Source organism: Protopterus annectens, chromosome 6.part0 (assembly GCF_019279795.1).
Source record: "Protopterus annectens isolate FY-2018-M chromosome 6.part0, PAN1.0, whole genome shotgun sequence".
In the NCBI taxonomy this organism is placed as follows: domain Eukaryota; kingdom Metazoa; phylum Chordata; order Ceratodontiformes; family Protopteridae; genus Protopterus; species Protopterus annectens.
The window spans coordinates 424,664,710-424,682,860 of record NC_056737.1 but is presented as its reverse complement, the minus strand read 5'-3'; the positions used below and the strand labels follow the sequence as shown (position 1 = coordinate 424,682,860).

The window sequence follows — 18,151 nt, the reverse complement described above, 5'->3', positions numbered from 1 at the left end:
TCACACTTTCTTCATCCTTAGCCTGCTTTATGGAGTCAGTATTTTTACTAACTTCTCTACTTCATTTGCTAAACTTTTAGTCCTGGATTAAAATGTCTTAATTTTGCTGCCAGTTTTCCCTCTCATCACTGCTTATCTTGACTTACCCGTAGTTGGCCTTTCTTTAAAAAATCTTCCTCTCATTTCTCTTCTCTCTGCTTTGCCACCTCTTTCTTAAACCTTAGAAATATCCACTCCTGCAAACTACTTACTTGTTACATGCACTACAGACCTGGTGTATGTGTCTTTGCATTTGTAGTATCCAAATTAATGGAGCCAATTGTATCAAGTCATAAGATGCTCTGTTATCAGTGGCTCTGTGTAGCTGACATGTGGACTGTCACATTATTTCTAAAGTTAATATTTTTCTTGTCAGTTTGTGCATACCTCTAGTTAACACTTTTCATGTTTTTCCTCTTCTCCTCATGTTGACATTTGTAGTCATCCTTCCTTCCTTTAAAGTTGATATCCTAGGACACAATTAGCACTTAGTGCCCACTCACTTCTCTTCTGAACCCCCCCCCCCCCTTTTCTGTGACTCACTGGATTGCACCTTGTACCGATTTCTAACCACCTCTGTTACCTTGCACTTTCTTTTCTTCCACATTTCACAAAGGGCTATTTAATACTGTCCTGTACGAGTTACTAATCACCTTTATACCATGACCCCCCATTAATATTCCAAAACGTGCATGCTGATTGGCCAGCGTGCACGTTGTAAATCGACTTATACTAATGGAAAAAGGTCCAGTCAAACCCATTTAACATAGCGAGACAGGTTTAAAATAAGCAACGGAGATCTCCGTTGCTTATTTTAAAGCTGTCTCGCTATGTTAAACCCATTTAACATAGCGAGACAGGTTTAAAAAAAAAAGCAATGGAGAAAGCAAAATCTCCGTTGCTTTTTACTGTTTCGCTATGTTTAATGGGTTTAACATAGCGAGACAGCTTTAAAATAAGATCTCCGTTACTTATTTTAAAGCTGTCTCGCTATGTTAAACCCATTTAACATAGCGAAACAGTAAAAAGCAACGGAGATCTTGCTTTCTCCGCTGCTTTTGGCCACAGCTCTGATGTACTGCGTAGGCATGCGCAGTACATCAGAACTGCCGCGGATACCAGACAGCTGCGGAAGGGCAGCAAAAAGGCATTATACAATGCCATTATTTAAGAAAAGTAATTATTTCTTTTCTTAAATAATGTCATAGCATAATAGCAATAACCCACTTCTGGGTGTGGGTAATGCGGGATTTACCCAAGGTTGTCTTTGGTCCCTCGGGACCAAACCATGCCAACCGTGGGTAAATCCCGCATTACCCACACCCAGAAGTGGGTTATTGCTATAGTCTTCTACTTCTGTATGACATGCTCTCTCTCTTTGAGGTACTATGTTTCTCCTGTTCATTATTGTTTTGTTTTCTATTGCTGATGTACCATTCATATCTAATTCAGAGTTTTTTGCCTGTATGGTTAAAATGTATTGCTCTGAAAATCAGTTTGTTTTATTTCAGATTTTATATCTGAGTTTTTCTCTGCACTTCTGCACTGGAAATGAGCTTGTTCTGGTTGAAAATTCCTGGTTAGTAAAAACAAGTAAAAAATTGTAAATGCCTAGATATGATTCGTCACCATAGTTAACAAATGTTTAATTGAAACATCCTTGATTCTTGCATGTAAAAGATCTTATAGCAGATACTGCCACTATAAAGTGACTGTTTTCTTCTCTTCCAGGGGGAAATGCAGTGTAACATTATTGAATGAAACAGAATCCCTTACATCCTACTTGGATCGAGAGGTATTTTACTTGCGTATCCATTTGTATAATGGATCAGTATTTTTCTGGTACACTTAAATGTATTTTTTAATATGTGGTAGCAGTTGATTTTCTATTAACGTGTTATAATTGCAGTGTATTCAAAAAATGCACAATGGACTATTCCTTCCAATCTGCTTGGTATTGCAGCATGTACTTTATTCCCCATGTCTGTCCTGTCATCAGATCATGGTGAATTTGTAGGTCATCTGTCATCAGCCTGTGTCAAAATTGCAATGCATTTAATTTGTTCTTGTTTTCAGATCTCTTTTACTGTATCTGGATTTCATTTGCCAAAACACTGCATTTGTGTTGATTGTCTAGTGTAGTAAACCGTATAAGCTGTTTGTGGAGATTTACTAAAGTTTTTATTCATTTCATGCATTTGTGATATGTAAGGCTGTGTAGTTTGCAGAGTGAGCAAGTAAACTGTGTGCTATTGCTGTTTTAAATTAATTTTAATCCATCCCAGTGGAAGGAAAGGCCATTGTTCTAAACTAGATGATTTTTCTAGTTATTCCCTTTTGTCTGAGGCTCCTTTTCAGCAGTAGACCTTAAAAATGAAAATGTCAGTCATCTTTGTCTCAATCACTGTTATAGTAGTCTTGACTTCTGGGACTTCATTTGCAAGTAGTCCTATTTCTGTCCAGATCTACAGAGCTTGGTGCAAATGTCCTTCAAGGATGCATCTGCAGTCTTCACAAATGGGTTGTCCTGTCGTCAAGCAGCCCTTCGGTCGGCCGGATTCCAAAGTCTGGGTCTGGCTTCGGCTGGTGTCGCACTTCACCCGACGTCATTGCGGCAGTTCTTCGGGTATAAAGGCATCAGCCGACGCCATTTTCCTCAGTCTTTCTTGCCGCGTGGCACCCGAAGCAGAAGCTGTTCGCAAGTGCCGGTCGGTCAGATCCAGAGATTACTACTACCGAATATTACTTCGAAGACTTCTAAAAAGCTAAGTACCCCGTTGGGGACTCTTTCTTGCCTCAGCCGATGTCAGAGAAAGTGAATAACTGTTTATCTTGTGGGAAACAAATACCTCATAAAGATTTCCACTCCTATTGCATACATTGTTTAGGCCCAGACCACGACGTAGCAGCTTGTCTAGCCTGTGCTTCTTTTAACCGACGGACGCTTAGACGTCGGTCGGAGTTTGCTGAACAGATTTTCGGCTCCGATTTTGCATATATTATGCCGTCTGATCCTCCGACTACGCAAAGTACCAAAAAACGCAAAGAAAAGGACCGACACTCGCAGTCCGCGGTTTCGGCCGAAACCGCGGTTAAGCAAACCGCGAGTGTGTCTGTTTCGGCCGAAACCGAGCAAGCGGTTCTTTCTTCAGCCGAAATCATGCCTTCTACCGAGGCCTCTTCTAACCTGGTAGAAACGGCTTCTGAAATCCAACCTTCTGTTGCGGTTTTACAGGATTTATCAGATATACCATGTCCCTGGATATTTCTACCCCTGCACGTGGAGCTGCTAGGCCTCCTGCAGCAATGTCTATTAAGGCCTTTGCCAGGGCTAAAGCAGCCAAAGCAGCAAAAGCGGTGCCTGCCAAGCCCCCCTCTCTCAGGCCCAGCACCAGCTCCCATATGCTTACTTTGGCTGAGGATCTCATCTCTTTAATTCGTGGAGCCCAGCCTCATCCAGACAGGGCCTCTCTCCCTCCTCCAGAAAAAAGGCCTAGAGCAGAGCCCCCTGAGCCAGTATCCACAGATGATTCCTCTGATGACTCAGAACATACAGACCCTCCTGAGGCTGCTTATTCTCCTTACGAAGACTCTGATGCTGAGGAGTCCATCCCTTCAGCCTCTCCTCCTGAGGAATTTTCCTTTGGGAAAACCTTGCATGCTATGAGGGAACAATTTCAGTGGCAGGGCCAAGATTTCTCAGACTCCAGAAAAAAGGCTTAGGACCTTTCTACATTTGCCACAGCATAGGCCTTTAGCTATACCTCCAGTACTTTCTGTTGTTGATGATGCATTTAATGATGCTTGCACTGCTCCTGATTCATTACCTCTGGCTCCTGCTAAGCCCGATAGGTTCTACAGGGTCCCGGACACTCATCACCATTTATATAAGGCTCCTTTTGCAGATCCAGAGACTATCTCCCAGGGTCCTAAAGCTGTAGCAGCTACTTCCACTAAAACCCCCCTCCCCCTCTGAAAGGGAATCCAGGTCCTTAGAGAGATGGGGTAAAAAAGTTTACACCTCTGCTACTTTGTCAGCTAGAGCTTTGAACTGCCAATTTCATATAATTCGATACCAAGAGTTTATGCTTGACCAGTTGACTAAAAAGCTGTCCTCTGAAGAATCTTTAGATAAGAAATATGTTCAAGAAATGGTACATAACACACAGCAGGTTAGTAACCATTCTTTAAAATGTGGCTATGATGCACTGGAGGCTTCCTTTAGATCAGCCATGACTGGCACAGTTATCAGGAGGCATGCATGGCTGAAAGAACAGGCATTACCAGACCATGTCAAATCAAAGCTTTTGGATGCACCTATGGACAAGGTCAGTTTATTTGGTTCCCCTGCGCAACAGGTACTAAAAAAGATGGAAGAGAAGGCAAAATCTGTACAAACAGTGAAAGATTTCTTACAAGTTCAACCTCCAAGGTTTAGCAGGAACTGGCCCTCCAAGAATTGGTCCTTTCCAGACTCCTCTAGGGCACAAAGAGGCAGGAATAGGCTCGAGAGGCAGAAACCAATCCAGGGGTGCCTACAGGGGACGCCAGTGGCAAGGTAACAACCAGCGAGGCACGGATGCAACCACCACCACTACAACAACTCAATCACAGTGACTTGGCGGTGGCACCGCCTACCAGGGAACAACTAGAAGCACCCTTAGGCGGAAAGCTAACCTTATTTTCAAAAAACTGGCATTGCATCACAAGAGAAAAATGGATTTTGCAAACTATAGACCAAGGTTACAGGTTCCATTTCCATACTCTACCAAGCAAAAGAGGAATGCCAAACCTGCCATCTACTCAAAGGACAGAAGCTCTAAAGCAAATATCTCAATTACTAAGAATGAGAGCTGTGGAAAAGGTACCACCTTCGGAGCAAAGAAAGGGATTTTACTCCAGACTCTTCCTGGTACCAAGAAAAGAAAACAAATGGAGGCCTATCCTAGACCTGTCCACTTTAAACACATTCCTCATTGTTCCAAAATTCAAAATGCTGACCCTACAGCAGCTTCTTCCCATGCTGGGCAAGGAGTCTTGGCTGGTAACTCTAGATCTCAAGGAGGCATACCTGCACGTCCCCATAAGACCAATTTGCAGAAGATACCTCAGATTTCTTGCAGGATCAGAGCATTATCAATTCTCAGCATTGCCCTTTGGCTTATCTACTGCGCCCAGAGTGTTCACGAAATGCCTGGCATCAGTAATCGCTCATTGCAGACTTCAGGGGATTCAAATCTATCCCTACCTGGACGACTGCCTGATACAAGCGGACAACAAAATAAAACTAACAGAAGACCTACAAAGAGTCATTTACCTGCTGCAAGCCCTGGGATATACAGTCAATATAAAAAAGTCAAGGCTGATTCCATCCCAAAGAATAACCTTTCTGGGTGCAGAACTGGACACATCAAATCAAATGGCATCCCTAACTGCAGAAAAGAAAGAGCAGCTTCCTCTCTACTTCTTGGCATTAACAAAGCAGAACCATCTAACTGCAAGAAAAGTGCTGCAAGCTCTAGGCTTCATGGCATCCTGCATAATACTGGTCCCTGATGCCAGGCTGCATATGAGAAAGCTGCAATGGTACCTAAAGAATTTGTGGTCTCAACACAAGTACAGCCTAGAAACCAAAATTCCAATGATTCCCTGCCTGAAGAAAGAGTTCCTATGGTGGGCTCAGGCCTGCCATTCAAACTCAGGATTGCCCTTCTGCAAAAGCCAACCAAAACAAACCATCACGACAGATGCCTCAGACCTCGGTTGGGGGGCACACATGCTAGGCAGGTGCATTCAAGGCCTATGGACTCAAGACCAGCTGCACCTGCACATAAATCTCAAGGAAATGATGGCAGTAAAATTGGCAATCCAGGCCTTCAAACCTTTTCTTCAAGAAGGTCAGCTGATAAGGACAGACAGCACCACAGTTATGTGGTACATCAACAAACAGGGAGGCATACACTCATATCCTGTATGCCGGCTGGCACTGGACCTATGGGATGTGGCTCTGAGCTACAACATTCAGTTACAAGCAATTTATGTACCAGGGAAGGAAAACATTCTAGCAGACATATTAAGCAGAACTACCACAGATGCCCACGAATGGATGCTGCATCCGGACATCTTCAAAGCCATCACAAGAGAATGGGGATTACCACAAATAGACTTGTTTGCATCCCCACTCAATCACCAGCTAAAGAAATTCTGCACAAGGATGTACCACCCACTTGCTTGGAAGGTGGACTCCCTATCTTTCACTTGGAAAAACCTGATAGCATACGCATTCCCACCACTTCCTTTGATGCACAAGATGCTTCTGAAGATCAAAAAGGAACATCCGAGGATCATTCTGATAGCTCCAGACTGGCCAAGACAACATTGGAATCCATTGCTGAGGAGCATGTCCCGGGAACAAATATGGTCACTGCCCCTGATCCCATTACTGTTAACACAGAACAACTTCAACATCCTGCATCCAAACCTGAAAACTCTGCAGCTAACTGCCTGGAACATTACATGACAACAATTAACCCAAATTTATCCCAAAGGGTTAAGGACATAATCCTGGAGGCCCGAAGACCTTCAACAAGAAAGAATTATGCTGCAAAATGGAAAAGATATCTCACTTGGAGTACTGCAAAGGGGCAAGAAGTGACACTGGTGAACATAGCCAACATCCTGGAGTACTTGGCAGAGCTCTTCCATACAGGCCTGTCCTACTCTTCCATCAAGATACATGCCTCAGCTATTTCAGCAGAATACAGCTTGGATCCTCCTGTCTTCTCGCATCCTCTGCTCAGACAGTTTCTGAGAGGAATTAAAAATGTGAAACCTCCCCGGAAACCTCCATTACCAGCATGGGATTTGAACTTTGTGCTAGAAAAATTGACACTCCCCCTTTCGAACCAGCAGCAACAGCAGAATTACAATACTTATCCTGGAAGACTGCATTCCTGCTGGCAATAACTTCAGCAAGAAGGGTCTCTGAACTACAGGCATTAATGGCAGTGCAACCCTTCCTGATCTTCCATCAAGATAGTGTCCATGAGAACAAATCCTACATTTATGCCTAAGGTGGTATCCAGAGTCTCTTTAAATCAGGCTATCCACCTTCCTACATTCTTCCCCAACCCACAGAACAGGGAGAAAGGCTACTACATACCTTGGATATGCATAGACAATTACGCTACTACCTGGACAGGACAAAAACCAATAGAAAAACTGACCAGCTTCTGGTAGCATATGCAACAGGAAGGAAGGAAAACCAATTTCAAAACAGACAATCTCCAAATGGATAGGAAATTGCATTAGATTTTGTTACTCCTATCATGGAAAGAAAACTCCAGAGAACATCAGGCCTCACTCCACAAGGGCTACAGCCACTACCACAGCTTTCTTAGGAGTGGCTACCAAGGACATTATAGAGGTTGCTACTTGGACCTCCGTGCATACATTTGCCAAGCATTATAATTTACCTTTATACTCTAGATCCCGAGCTGGTTTTGCCACTGCTGTTTTGCAAGGGATCCTAACTACACCATAATCTCTACTCATTCCTCCTCCCTAGTTTAGCTATGGTATTCTACCCATTTGAAGACTGCAGATGCATCCTTGAAGGACATAGTACAGTTTTGTACCTACCATAAATGTAGATGTCCGATAGGAATGCATCTGCAGTCAGGATTACCCTCCCTCCTTCCCCTCTGAGGTACTCCTTGGGTATTTGCCAACCTTCAGCTAGCTTGGGGGGGATCTATTATGGTGTATTTGTTTGTATATATGTACATACATGCTTATTTTGTGTGTTTGCTCCCTACTATTTGGAAACTTTGGCATTTATCCAAATTTAGCCATCCAAGAGGGCACCTGGCATCTGGGGCAAGAAACACTGAGGAAAATGGCGTCGGCTGATGCCTTTATACCCGAAGAACTGCCGCAATGACGTCGGGTGAAGTGCGACACCAGCCGAAGCCAGACCCAGACTTTGGAATCCGGCCGACCGAAGGGCTGCCTGACGACAGGACAACCCATTTGTGAAGACTGCAGATGCATTTCTATCGGACATCTACATTTATGGTAGGTACAAAACTGTACTTTCCCCCTTAAGGGTGAAGTTTATGTTAATACTCGAGGATGCTGGCAATGTAAGACAGTTGTCTGCCTGTGCCATTTTTGTTTGTGTTTTTTTTTTTGTTTTTTTTGCTGCAGTCTTTATATTGCGTCCATAGTCCAGTGTGATTCTGATACTCCAGCTTAGAACAGTTAAGTACGCCACTGTAGATTCTCCTTATCTCTTGCTATTGTTATCTGTATGAGTTTTAGGTGGCCTTGATTACATCTATTTAGTTTGGCAATGGTAGGGTATGCCAGGGGGCTGTGAAGGGTAGGTGTCCTTGTGGTAGGCAGATTCCCACAAAGATGTCCATACTTAAGATTTTTGTTTAGGTCTAGAGTATATTGTAGAGGACTTGCTGCTGAAATCTTGGGAAGTTGGCAGCACTCCTGTAAAACTGATGGGTGCAAGCCTGAAGTTTATTTTGTTCCAATCTGCCACTGCATTCTCAATTTCATTCCCAGCCTCAACCCCCACCCCACCCCCAGAGGAAGAAGTGATCTATGGAAAAGATGAAAAGGGGCATGGCTGACACAATTCCAAGGTGTCATCATGGCTTAGCTATGTAAGCTTCTGTCAGGAGCTTTTAAAGCCCCTGCACCATGCACTTCAGACTCCAGAGCTCTTTGTTGAAACCTGAAGAAACACAAAAACAAACACAAACTGAACTGCAAATCCCCAGATGAAGAAACCAAACTACTCCAAGCCACAAGTGAGGTAAAGTTGGCGCTTTAATTTACTTAATTTAGCAAACTTCTTCAGACCAGTCTGAAGAAGTTTGCTAAATTAAGTAAACAAAAGCGCTAACTTTACCTCACTTTTGTGGCTTGGAGTCTATGTTCATCGTGTTACCCTGCATTAGTCATCACACGTGGGTTATCCCGCCGTCAGGCGGTCCTGCAGTCGGCCTGAATTCCAAAGTCTTGGTCCGGCGTCGGTTGCTGTCACTTCTTCCCTGATGTCAATGCACCAGGGGTATATGAGGCATCCAACGCCATTTTCTTCAGTCTTTCTTGCCGCGCGGTGCCCGAAACAGAAGCAGTTCACAATTGCCGGTTGGCCGACACCTGAGGTTTTCGAATCGAATTTCAGTCCGAAGTCTTCAAAGCTAAGTTTCTTGCCTCAGTCCGATGACAGAAAAAGTTAACAATTGCATTTCTTGTGGGAAGCAAATACCTCATAAGGACTTTCATTCTTATTGTATACCTTGCCTAGGCCCAGACCACGAGGTCACTGGTTGTCGGTTTTGTGCTAGGTTCAATAAGCGAACTATAAAGCGACGCTTTGATTTTGCACGACACTACTTCGGTAGGAAATTTAATTACACTATGCCGTCAGAACAACCGACTACCGGCGTGCATAAAAAACGCAAAGATAAAGACAGGCAGCCTAGATCCAAGCCAGACTCCGAGGCCTCGGCTGGGCTGGTCGCTGGTTCTCCGGTTTTCAGTGAGGCGCCTACGCAGCCCCTGGTGACCGCAGAATTGGAACCCCAGACCGCTTCGGATTCTCAAGCAGAGAGTTCTAGGCTGACGCAGCCATTTTCTTTAGGCCCTACCGACGACATTGCAGAAGGAAAAGCCGATGCTGTGGAAACAACTTCGGTTTCAGAAGGTGTCTTCAGACCGACTACTCTCACCATAAAATGTTATGCTAAGCTAAAGACTCCTCTAAAACCAAAAAAGACTGCACATCAGGCTCCAGTTCAAGGCCCCATGCCTAAGAAACAGATGCTTAAAATGGCTGAAGATTTGATTTCTTTAGTCAGGGGTTCCCACCCCACCCCCCTGACAAAAGGCCTAGACAAGAGGAGGATTATGCCTCCTCTGATCAAGTGTCTATTTCCTCAGGCTCCTCTGAGGAACAGGATTACTCCTTTCCCCCTTATGAAGATTCTGATGCTGAAGATTCCATTCCCTCAGCTTCTCTCCCTGAAGACTATTCCTTTGGGGAAACCTTACATACCATGAGGGAACATTTCCAATGGGAGGGTCAGGACTACTCCGACTAAGAAAAGTCTCCGAGAGTTTCTTTTACTCCCCCAGCACAGACCACTTGCTATCCCTCCAGTTTTTAGACATTGTGGATGATGTTTACTTAGAATCTAGTCTAAATCCAGATTCTCTGCCTCCTGCTCCAGCCAAACCAGATAGATATTATAGAGTGCCTGACTCACACAAATTCCTTTACAAAAGCCCTGTTGCTGACCCAGAGACAATCTCCCAGGGACCCAAAGGGGCTAAGGCTTCTTTGGCTAAAAATCCTGTACCCTCTGAAAGGGACTCCAGAGCACTAGATAGGTGGGGGAAGGTGGTTTACAACACAGCTACTCTAGCTATGAGAGCACTAAATTGTCAATTTCACATGCTTAAATACCAGCAATTCCTAATGTCTCAAATAAAACAAAAGATGAGCACGCACCCTCAACAGTCTGAATTCAAGGAAATGCAGGATCTGTTGCATGCAGCTGAACAGGTGGGCAAACATACTTTACAATGTGGATTTGATTCCTTGGAAGCTTCCTGTAGAGCAGCTGTTACTGGGTCTGTTATACGTAGGCATGCTTGGTTAAAGGAACAAACTCTGCCTGATCATGTTAAAGCAAAGTTACTAGATGCACCCTTACAGCAGGATGTCTTATTTGGGGTTAAAGCAGAGGAGGCTTTAAAGAAAATGGAGGATAAGGCAAAATCTATGCAGACTGTCAAAGATTTCTTACAGGTACAACCCCTACGCTTCAGCAGAAATTGGCCAACAAAAAATGGGTCCTTTCCAACTTCTGACAGACCACAGAGGGGTAAATACAGGTGCCCAAGGGGCAGAGGACAAGCACAAATCCCTTAGAAACCTCGCCAATGGGGCACTGCAACACAGAAGGGAGGAGAAGACAGGTCCCAAACTACTAGAAGTCAAGCACAATGACTTAAACCTCAAACTGCCGAGCAAAACTCTCTTGGCAGCTCCCTTGGGAGGAAAATTGGCATTTTTTACAGACAACTGGCGCATCGTCACAAAGGACAAATGGGTCCTAGACATTATCTCACAAGGATACAGATTCAATTTCCACACCTTGCCAAGGATAAAAGGAATGCCAAACCTGCCACAAAATCAATGGGCAGAGGCACAAAAACAAATTACAGCTCTCATGGACAATGAGAGCCATTCAGCTGGTACCTACACAGGAGCATGGCCAAGGATTTTACTCAAGGCTCTTTCTAGTCCCCAGAAAGGACAATGCTTGGAGACCCATTCTGGACCTTTCAATTCTAAACCCCTTCTTGCAAGTACCCAATTTCAAGATGCTAACACTACAGCAGCTTCTTCCCATGTTGGGCAAGAAAGCTTGGATAGTAACATTGGACCTCAAGGAGGAATACTTGCATGTCCCTATCAGACAAAATTGCAGAAGATACCTCCGTTTCATTGCAGGTTCAACCCATTATCAATTCTCTGCACTGCCCTTTGGCTTATCTACTGCGCACAGGGTCTTCACAAAATGCCTGGCACCAGTAATTGCATACTGCAGACAAAGAGGACTTCAAATATACCCATACCTGGACGACTGCCTCATCCAAGCAGAAAGCAAGGACATTCTCTTACAACATCTGGCTTTTGTAAAACACCTTCTAAGTTGCCTAACTAGTGCCCTCACAAAATATGACATTCCTGGGTGCCAGCTTGAATACAACGGCCCAGATGGCTTATCTGACGCCAGACAAACTACAACCAACTCAATACTTCAAAACAATGGCAACAAAGACCCAACTCCCTGCAAGAACAATTATGCAGGCCTTGGGCTTCATGGCATCTTGCATACTACTAATACCATTTGCAAAACTGCATATGAGGAAATTACAATGGTACCTAAAAAGCGTATGGACTCAGCACAGCCACAGCTTGGAAACAATGATACCTCTCATTCCCTGCCTTCAACAGGAGTTTCTATGGTAGTCACAGGCATGTCACCTCAACAAGGGTCAGCCTTTCACCTTACCCCCAGCCAGGCAAACTATGACAACAGATTCATCGGACTATGCCTGTGAGGCACACATGGCAGGACGGTGCGTTCAAGGCATATGGACTGCAGACCAAAGGAATCTGCACATCAATCAAAAAGAAATGTTAGCTGTACAGAATGCCTTGACAGTCTTCAAGGACCTCTTACATCCAGGACAGCTTATAATAAGGACAGACAACACCACAGTAATGTGGTACATAAACAAGGGGGTACACTTTCCTACCCTCTATGCAGGCAAGCAATGACCTTGTGGAACACAGCATTGGCTTACCAAGTTCAATTACAAGCTCAATTCCTGCCAGGAAAAAAGAACACATTGGCAGACGACCTAAGCAGAAACATCATGGATCCCCACGAGTGGAAACTGGATCCACAAGTATTTGCAATGATAACTCAAAAATGGGGGCGCCCAGACATAGACCTGTTTGCCAGCCCCCAAAACTATCAGCTATCAAAATTTTGCACAAGGACATTTCACCATCAAGCTTGGAAAGTGGACGGCACTCTCATTCAGATGGAAAATGCTGACAGTATATGCCTTTCCTCCATTGCCCCTTCTCACAAAGGTGCTGCTGAAAGTCAGGCTGGAGAGACCCCGAATGATACTCATTGCCCCAGACTGGCCACACCAGCACTGGTACCCACTATTAAGGAACATGGCCCAGGGCCCACCATGGATTTTACCTCAAATTCCTCATCTGCTCACACAGCAAGGCAGGCAGATTCTACACAGCCAGCTCAAAACCTTAAATTTGGCTGCATGGCAAATCACCTAAGCAACCAGCCAGCTCCTCTTTCACAAGCTGTTATGGATGTTATTCTGGAGGCCAGGAGGCCCAGCACCAGGAAAGCCTACTCAGACAAATGGAAAGGATTTTGCGCCTAGAACCAAGCTAAAGGCCAAAATACCCTTCAGCCGGACATACCTCAGATTCTACAATATTTAACTGAGATGTTACACAAAGGACTTTCTTTTTCATCTATTAAAATCCACGCCTCAGCTATTTCAGCTCACTACAACACGGATCCTCCCTTATTTTCACATCCACTTCTAAGGCAGTATCTCAGAGGGGCCAAAAACATTAGGCCTCCCAGGAGAGCGCCAACATAAACTTGGGACCTCAATTTTGTTCTGGAAAAACTTACGCTACCACCTTTTGAGCCAGCTTTCTCAGCTGACTTAAAGTTTATGTCATGGAAGACTGCCCTGCTGCTAGTAATTACTTCAGCCAGAAGAGTCTTAGAGCTACAGGCACTAATGGCAGTAGAGCCTTTCCTCATTTTTCATCAAGACAGAGTTTCTCTACGAACTAACCCCTCCTTTATGCCAAAGGTGATATCCATTGTGGCTCTAAATCAAACCATCCATTTACCCTCCTTTCCAAATCCACAGAACAAAGGAGAAAGACTCCTGCATTCCTTGGACATTCACAGGCAGCTACGTTACTACATGGATAAAACTAAGGTTTTCAGAAAATCTGACCAGCTTTTTGTATCCTATGCTACAGCATCACAAGGAAAGGCTATCTCAAAACAGACCATTTCCAAATGGATAGGACATTGCATATGTTTTTGCTACACCCATCATGGAAAACCAGCTCCTGCTAGAATAAGGCCCCACTCTACCATGGCAGCAGCTACATCTACAGCCTTCCTCAGGGGGGTGCCATCCAAGGATATTCTGGAAGCTGCAACTTGGAGTGCAGTACACACCTTCATCAAACACTATCACGTACCACTTTACTCTAAGACTAGAGCTGGCTTCGCCACTGCAGTTTTGCAGGGCCTTCTAGCCTCCTCTAACCCTGTTTGACTCCACCTCCCATCCTTAGCTTTGGGATTCTACCCAAGTGTGATGACTGCAGCAGGGTAACACGATGAACATAGTACAGTTTTGTACGTACCATAAATGTAGATGTTCAAGTGTATACCCTGCTGCAGTCCAGGTTACCCTTCCTCCATCTCCTCTGACCTAACTAAAACCTTTCAATACCATAAAATCTGATACAACCTTTGTGGTGTATTTGCTTATAGCTGGAGGGATGTTTTGTTTGTGCTGAACTTTTATTATTAGTACTATCTACTGACCACCTTTTGGGGGGGCTCCTGACATCTGGGGCAATAATAACTGAAGAAAATGGCGTTGGATGCCTCTTGTATACCCCTGGCGCACTGATGTCCGGGAATAAGCGACAGCAACCGACGCCGGACCAAGACTTTGGAATTCAGGCCGACTGCGGGACCGCCTGATGGCAGGATAACCCAAGTGTGATGACTGCAGCAGGGTATACACGTGAACATCTACATTTATGGTAGGTACAAAACTGTACTTTTGTTTTCTTCATTTGGGGATTTGAAACCTGACAAAAACACAAGGAAGAAGCCATGAATCCACACAAAAGTTTAATTAAGAGCTTTCGTCTCTGATTAGAAACCATCAGAATGATATATTACAAACAACCCCACCTGTATATACACATCCCAGTTAATACAATTAATGACATCATTTCCTTTCAAAAACCGTGATGCATATGTAAATGATGATAAAACATTCCACTATGGATAAAACTTTCAATCCATTCAATGCAATGTTCTTTGAAAAATCTTAGAACTGTTAAAACATAATAAATGTATATGTATATCAATTTATATGTATACATTTTTTTAAATAAAATTATTACATGTGAAATCCTGCTTTTAGTCTCAGGATTTGTTTTTATATAGGGAAGACCATCAATGCACTTAGGACTAGAATTTATCAACACCGCTATGATATTGGTAAAAAAGACATAAAAATGCCTTAGCTGCCCATATTGCTACACATAATGGACATAGCTTCAAGTTCAGCATCATAGACCACGCCGTATTAGGGGAGAGAGGGGGACCCTTGAATGATTACTTGGAATTAAAGGAACTCCGATGGCAAATGAGAACTAATGCCTCTGAGTATCCTGGACTTAACAGGGCTATTTCTATCAGCTCAATCCTGAGACTAAAAGCAGGATTTCACGTGTAGTAATAATTTTATTTAAAAAAATGTATACATATAAATGATATACATATACATTTAATATTATGTTTTAACAGTTTTAAGATTTTCCAAAGAACGTTGTATGAACTGAATTGAAAGTTTTATCCATAGTGGAATGTTTTACTATCATTTACATATGCACCACGGCTTTAGAAAGGAAATTATGTCATTAATTGTATTAACTGGGTTGTGTATATAAGGGTGGGGTTGTTTGTAATATATCATTCTGATTAAGTTTCTAATCAGAGACGAAAGCGCTTAATTAAACTTGTGTGGATTCCTGGCATGTCCTTCATGGATGCATCTGCAGTCATAACAAGTGGGTTGTCCTGTCGTCAGGCAGCCCTGCAGTCGGCCGGATTCCAAAGTCCGGGTCCGGCTTCGGCTGATGTCGCACTCCTCCCGACGTCATCTCTGTTGGTCTTCGGGTATAAAAGCATCAGCCGACGCCATTTTCCTCAGTCTTTCTTGTCCCGTGGCGCCCAAGCAGAAGCTGTTCGCAAGTGCCGGTCGGTCGGATCCAGAGATTACTTCTACCGAATACTACTTCGAAGACTTCTAAAGCTAAGTACCCCGTTGGGGACTCTTTCTTGCCTCAGCCGATGTCAGAAAAAGTTAACAATTGTTTAACCTGTGGGAAACAAATACCTCATAAAGATTTCCACTCATACTGTCTGCCTTGTTTAGGCCCAGCCCACGACGTAGCAGCCTGTTCGGCCTGTGCTTCTTTTAACCGACGAACGCTTAGGCGTCGGTCGGAGTTTGCAGAACAGTTTTTCGGTACTGATTTTGCGTACATTATGCCGTCGGATCCTCCGACTACCCCCAAAAAACGCAAAGATAAAGACCGACACTCGCGGTCCGCGGTTTCGGCCGAAACCACGGTAAAGCAAAACGCGAGTGTCTCGGTTTCGCCGAAACCGAGAAAACTGCTCAAAGTACAGCTGAACCTATTCTAACAACTGAGGCTCCTGCTACAACTCTTGAATCGACCTCAGAAATTTTACCCACTACGGTGGTTGACTTATCAGACACCATCCCCTTGGATGTCTCTACCCCAGCACGTGGTGCTGCTAGGCCTCCAGCTGCCATGTCCATTAAGGCCTTCGCCAGGGCTAAAGCAGCCAAGACTACTAAATCAGTGCCTGTTAAACCCACATCCAGGCCCTCTTCTAGTTCTCAAATGCTTTCTTTGGCAGAAGATTTAATTTCCTTAATTAGAGGATCTCAACCTCACCCAGACAGGGCCTCTCAGCCCCCTGAGAAGAGACCTAGGGCAGAGCCCCCTGAGCCAGTTTCTACTGATGATTCTGCTGATGAATCAGACATAACTGATCAGCCTGAGGCTCCCTTCTCCAATTTTGAAGATTCGGATGCTGAAGAATCCATTCCAGCTGCTTCCCCACCAGAAGAATTCTCTTTTGGGGAAACCTTGCATGCCATGCGAGAACAGTTCCAATGGCAGCAACAGGATTTTTCAGACTCCAGAAAAAGACTTAGGACCTTTCTGCACCTCCCACAGCACAGGCCCTTAGCTATACCTCCTGTTCTCTCTGTGGTGGATGATGCTTTCAATGATGTTTGCTCCGCTCCAGATTCTTTACCCCCAGCCCCTGCCAAACCAGACAGATTTTACAGGGTGCCAGATACCCATCACCACCTTTACAAGGCCCCACTTGCAGACCCAGAAACTATATCCCAGGGTCCCAAGGCAGTAGCCGCGACCACAGCTAAAAAACCTATTCCTTCTGAAAGGGAAGCAAGGTCACTAGACAGATGGGGTAAAAGGTCTACACTTCAGCTACTCTCTCAGCTAGAGCTTTAAACTGTCAGTTTCACATGATACAATACCAAGAGTTTATGCTTGATCAGTTAACTAAAAAACTAACCACTGATGAATCTCTTGATAAGAAATATGTATTAGAGATGGTAAATAACATACAACAGGTTAGCAACCATTCCTTAAAATGTGGCTATGATGCACTGGAGGCTTCATTTAGATCAGCCATGACAGGCACAGTGATAAGAAGGCATGCATGGCTAAAGGAACAAGCTTTACCGGATCATGTTAAAGCTAAGTTGCTAGATGCTCCTATGGACAAGACAAGTCTGTTTGGTACACCTGCCCAGCAGGTTATGAACAAAATGGAAGAAAAGGCAAAATCGGTTCAAACTGTTAAAGATTTCTTGCAGGTTCAACCCCCAAGGTTTAGCAGGAACTGGCCTGCCAAGAATTGGTCCTTTCCTGACTCCACAAAATTTCAAAGGGGTAGAAATAGACGTTCCAGAGGCAGAAACCAATCCAGAGGAGGTGCCTACAGAGGACGACAGTGGCAAGGTAACAACAGAGGCACAGACACAGCCACTGCCACTACATCAGCACAACCGCAGTGACTTAATCCTAAATCCGCCTACCAGGGAACAAATAGCAGCCCCTCTAGGCGGAAAGTTAACCTTATTTTCAAAGAACTGGCACTACATAACAAAAGACAAGTGGATTTTACAAACCATAGATCAAGGTTACCGGTTTCACTTCCACACTTTACCAGTCAAAAGAGGAATGCCAAATCTACCTCCAAATCAAAAAACAGAGGCTCTACGCCAGATAATGGAGTTAGCAAACATGAGAGCTGTGGAAAGAGTGCCAACAGCAGAACAAGGAAAGGGGTTCTACTCCAGACTATTCCTAGTTCCAAGAAAGGAAAAAGTTGGAGACCAATTCTCGACCTGTCCACCTTAAATACATACATCATTGTCCCAAAATTCAAAATGCTGACCCCTACAGCAACTTCTTCCCATGCTGGGCAAGGAGTCTTGGCTGGTAACTCTAGATCTCAAGGAGGCATACCTGCACGTCCCCATTCGACCAATCTGCAGAAGATACCTCAGATTTCTTGCAGGATCAGAGCACTATCAATTCTCAGCATTGCCCTTTGGCTTATCTACTGCC

At 44.2% G+C, this 18,151-nt stretch overlaps 1 protein-coding gene across 5 annotated transcripts in view; it reads left to right on the top strand.

Annotated features, from left to right (window-relative positions):
- MTA1 (metastasis associated 1) overlaps positions 1 to 18,151 on the top strand; it is a 3,368,231-nt gene that overhangs the window by 799,936 nt on the left and 2,550,144 nt on the right. For all 5 annotated transcript variants that reach the window (XM_044074165.1, XM_044074166.1, XM_044074164.1 and 2 more), the window contains exon 5: positions 1,771 to 1,834. In XM_044074165.1, coding sequence (XP_043930100.1) covers positions 1,771 to 1,834 — 64 coding nt within the window. The remainder of the gene's footprint in view (positions 1 to 1,770; positions 1,835 to 18,151) is intronic.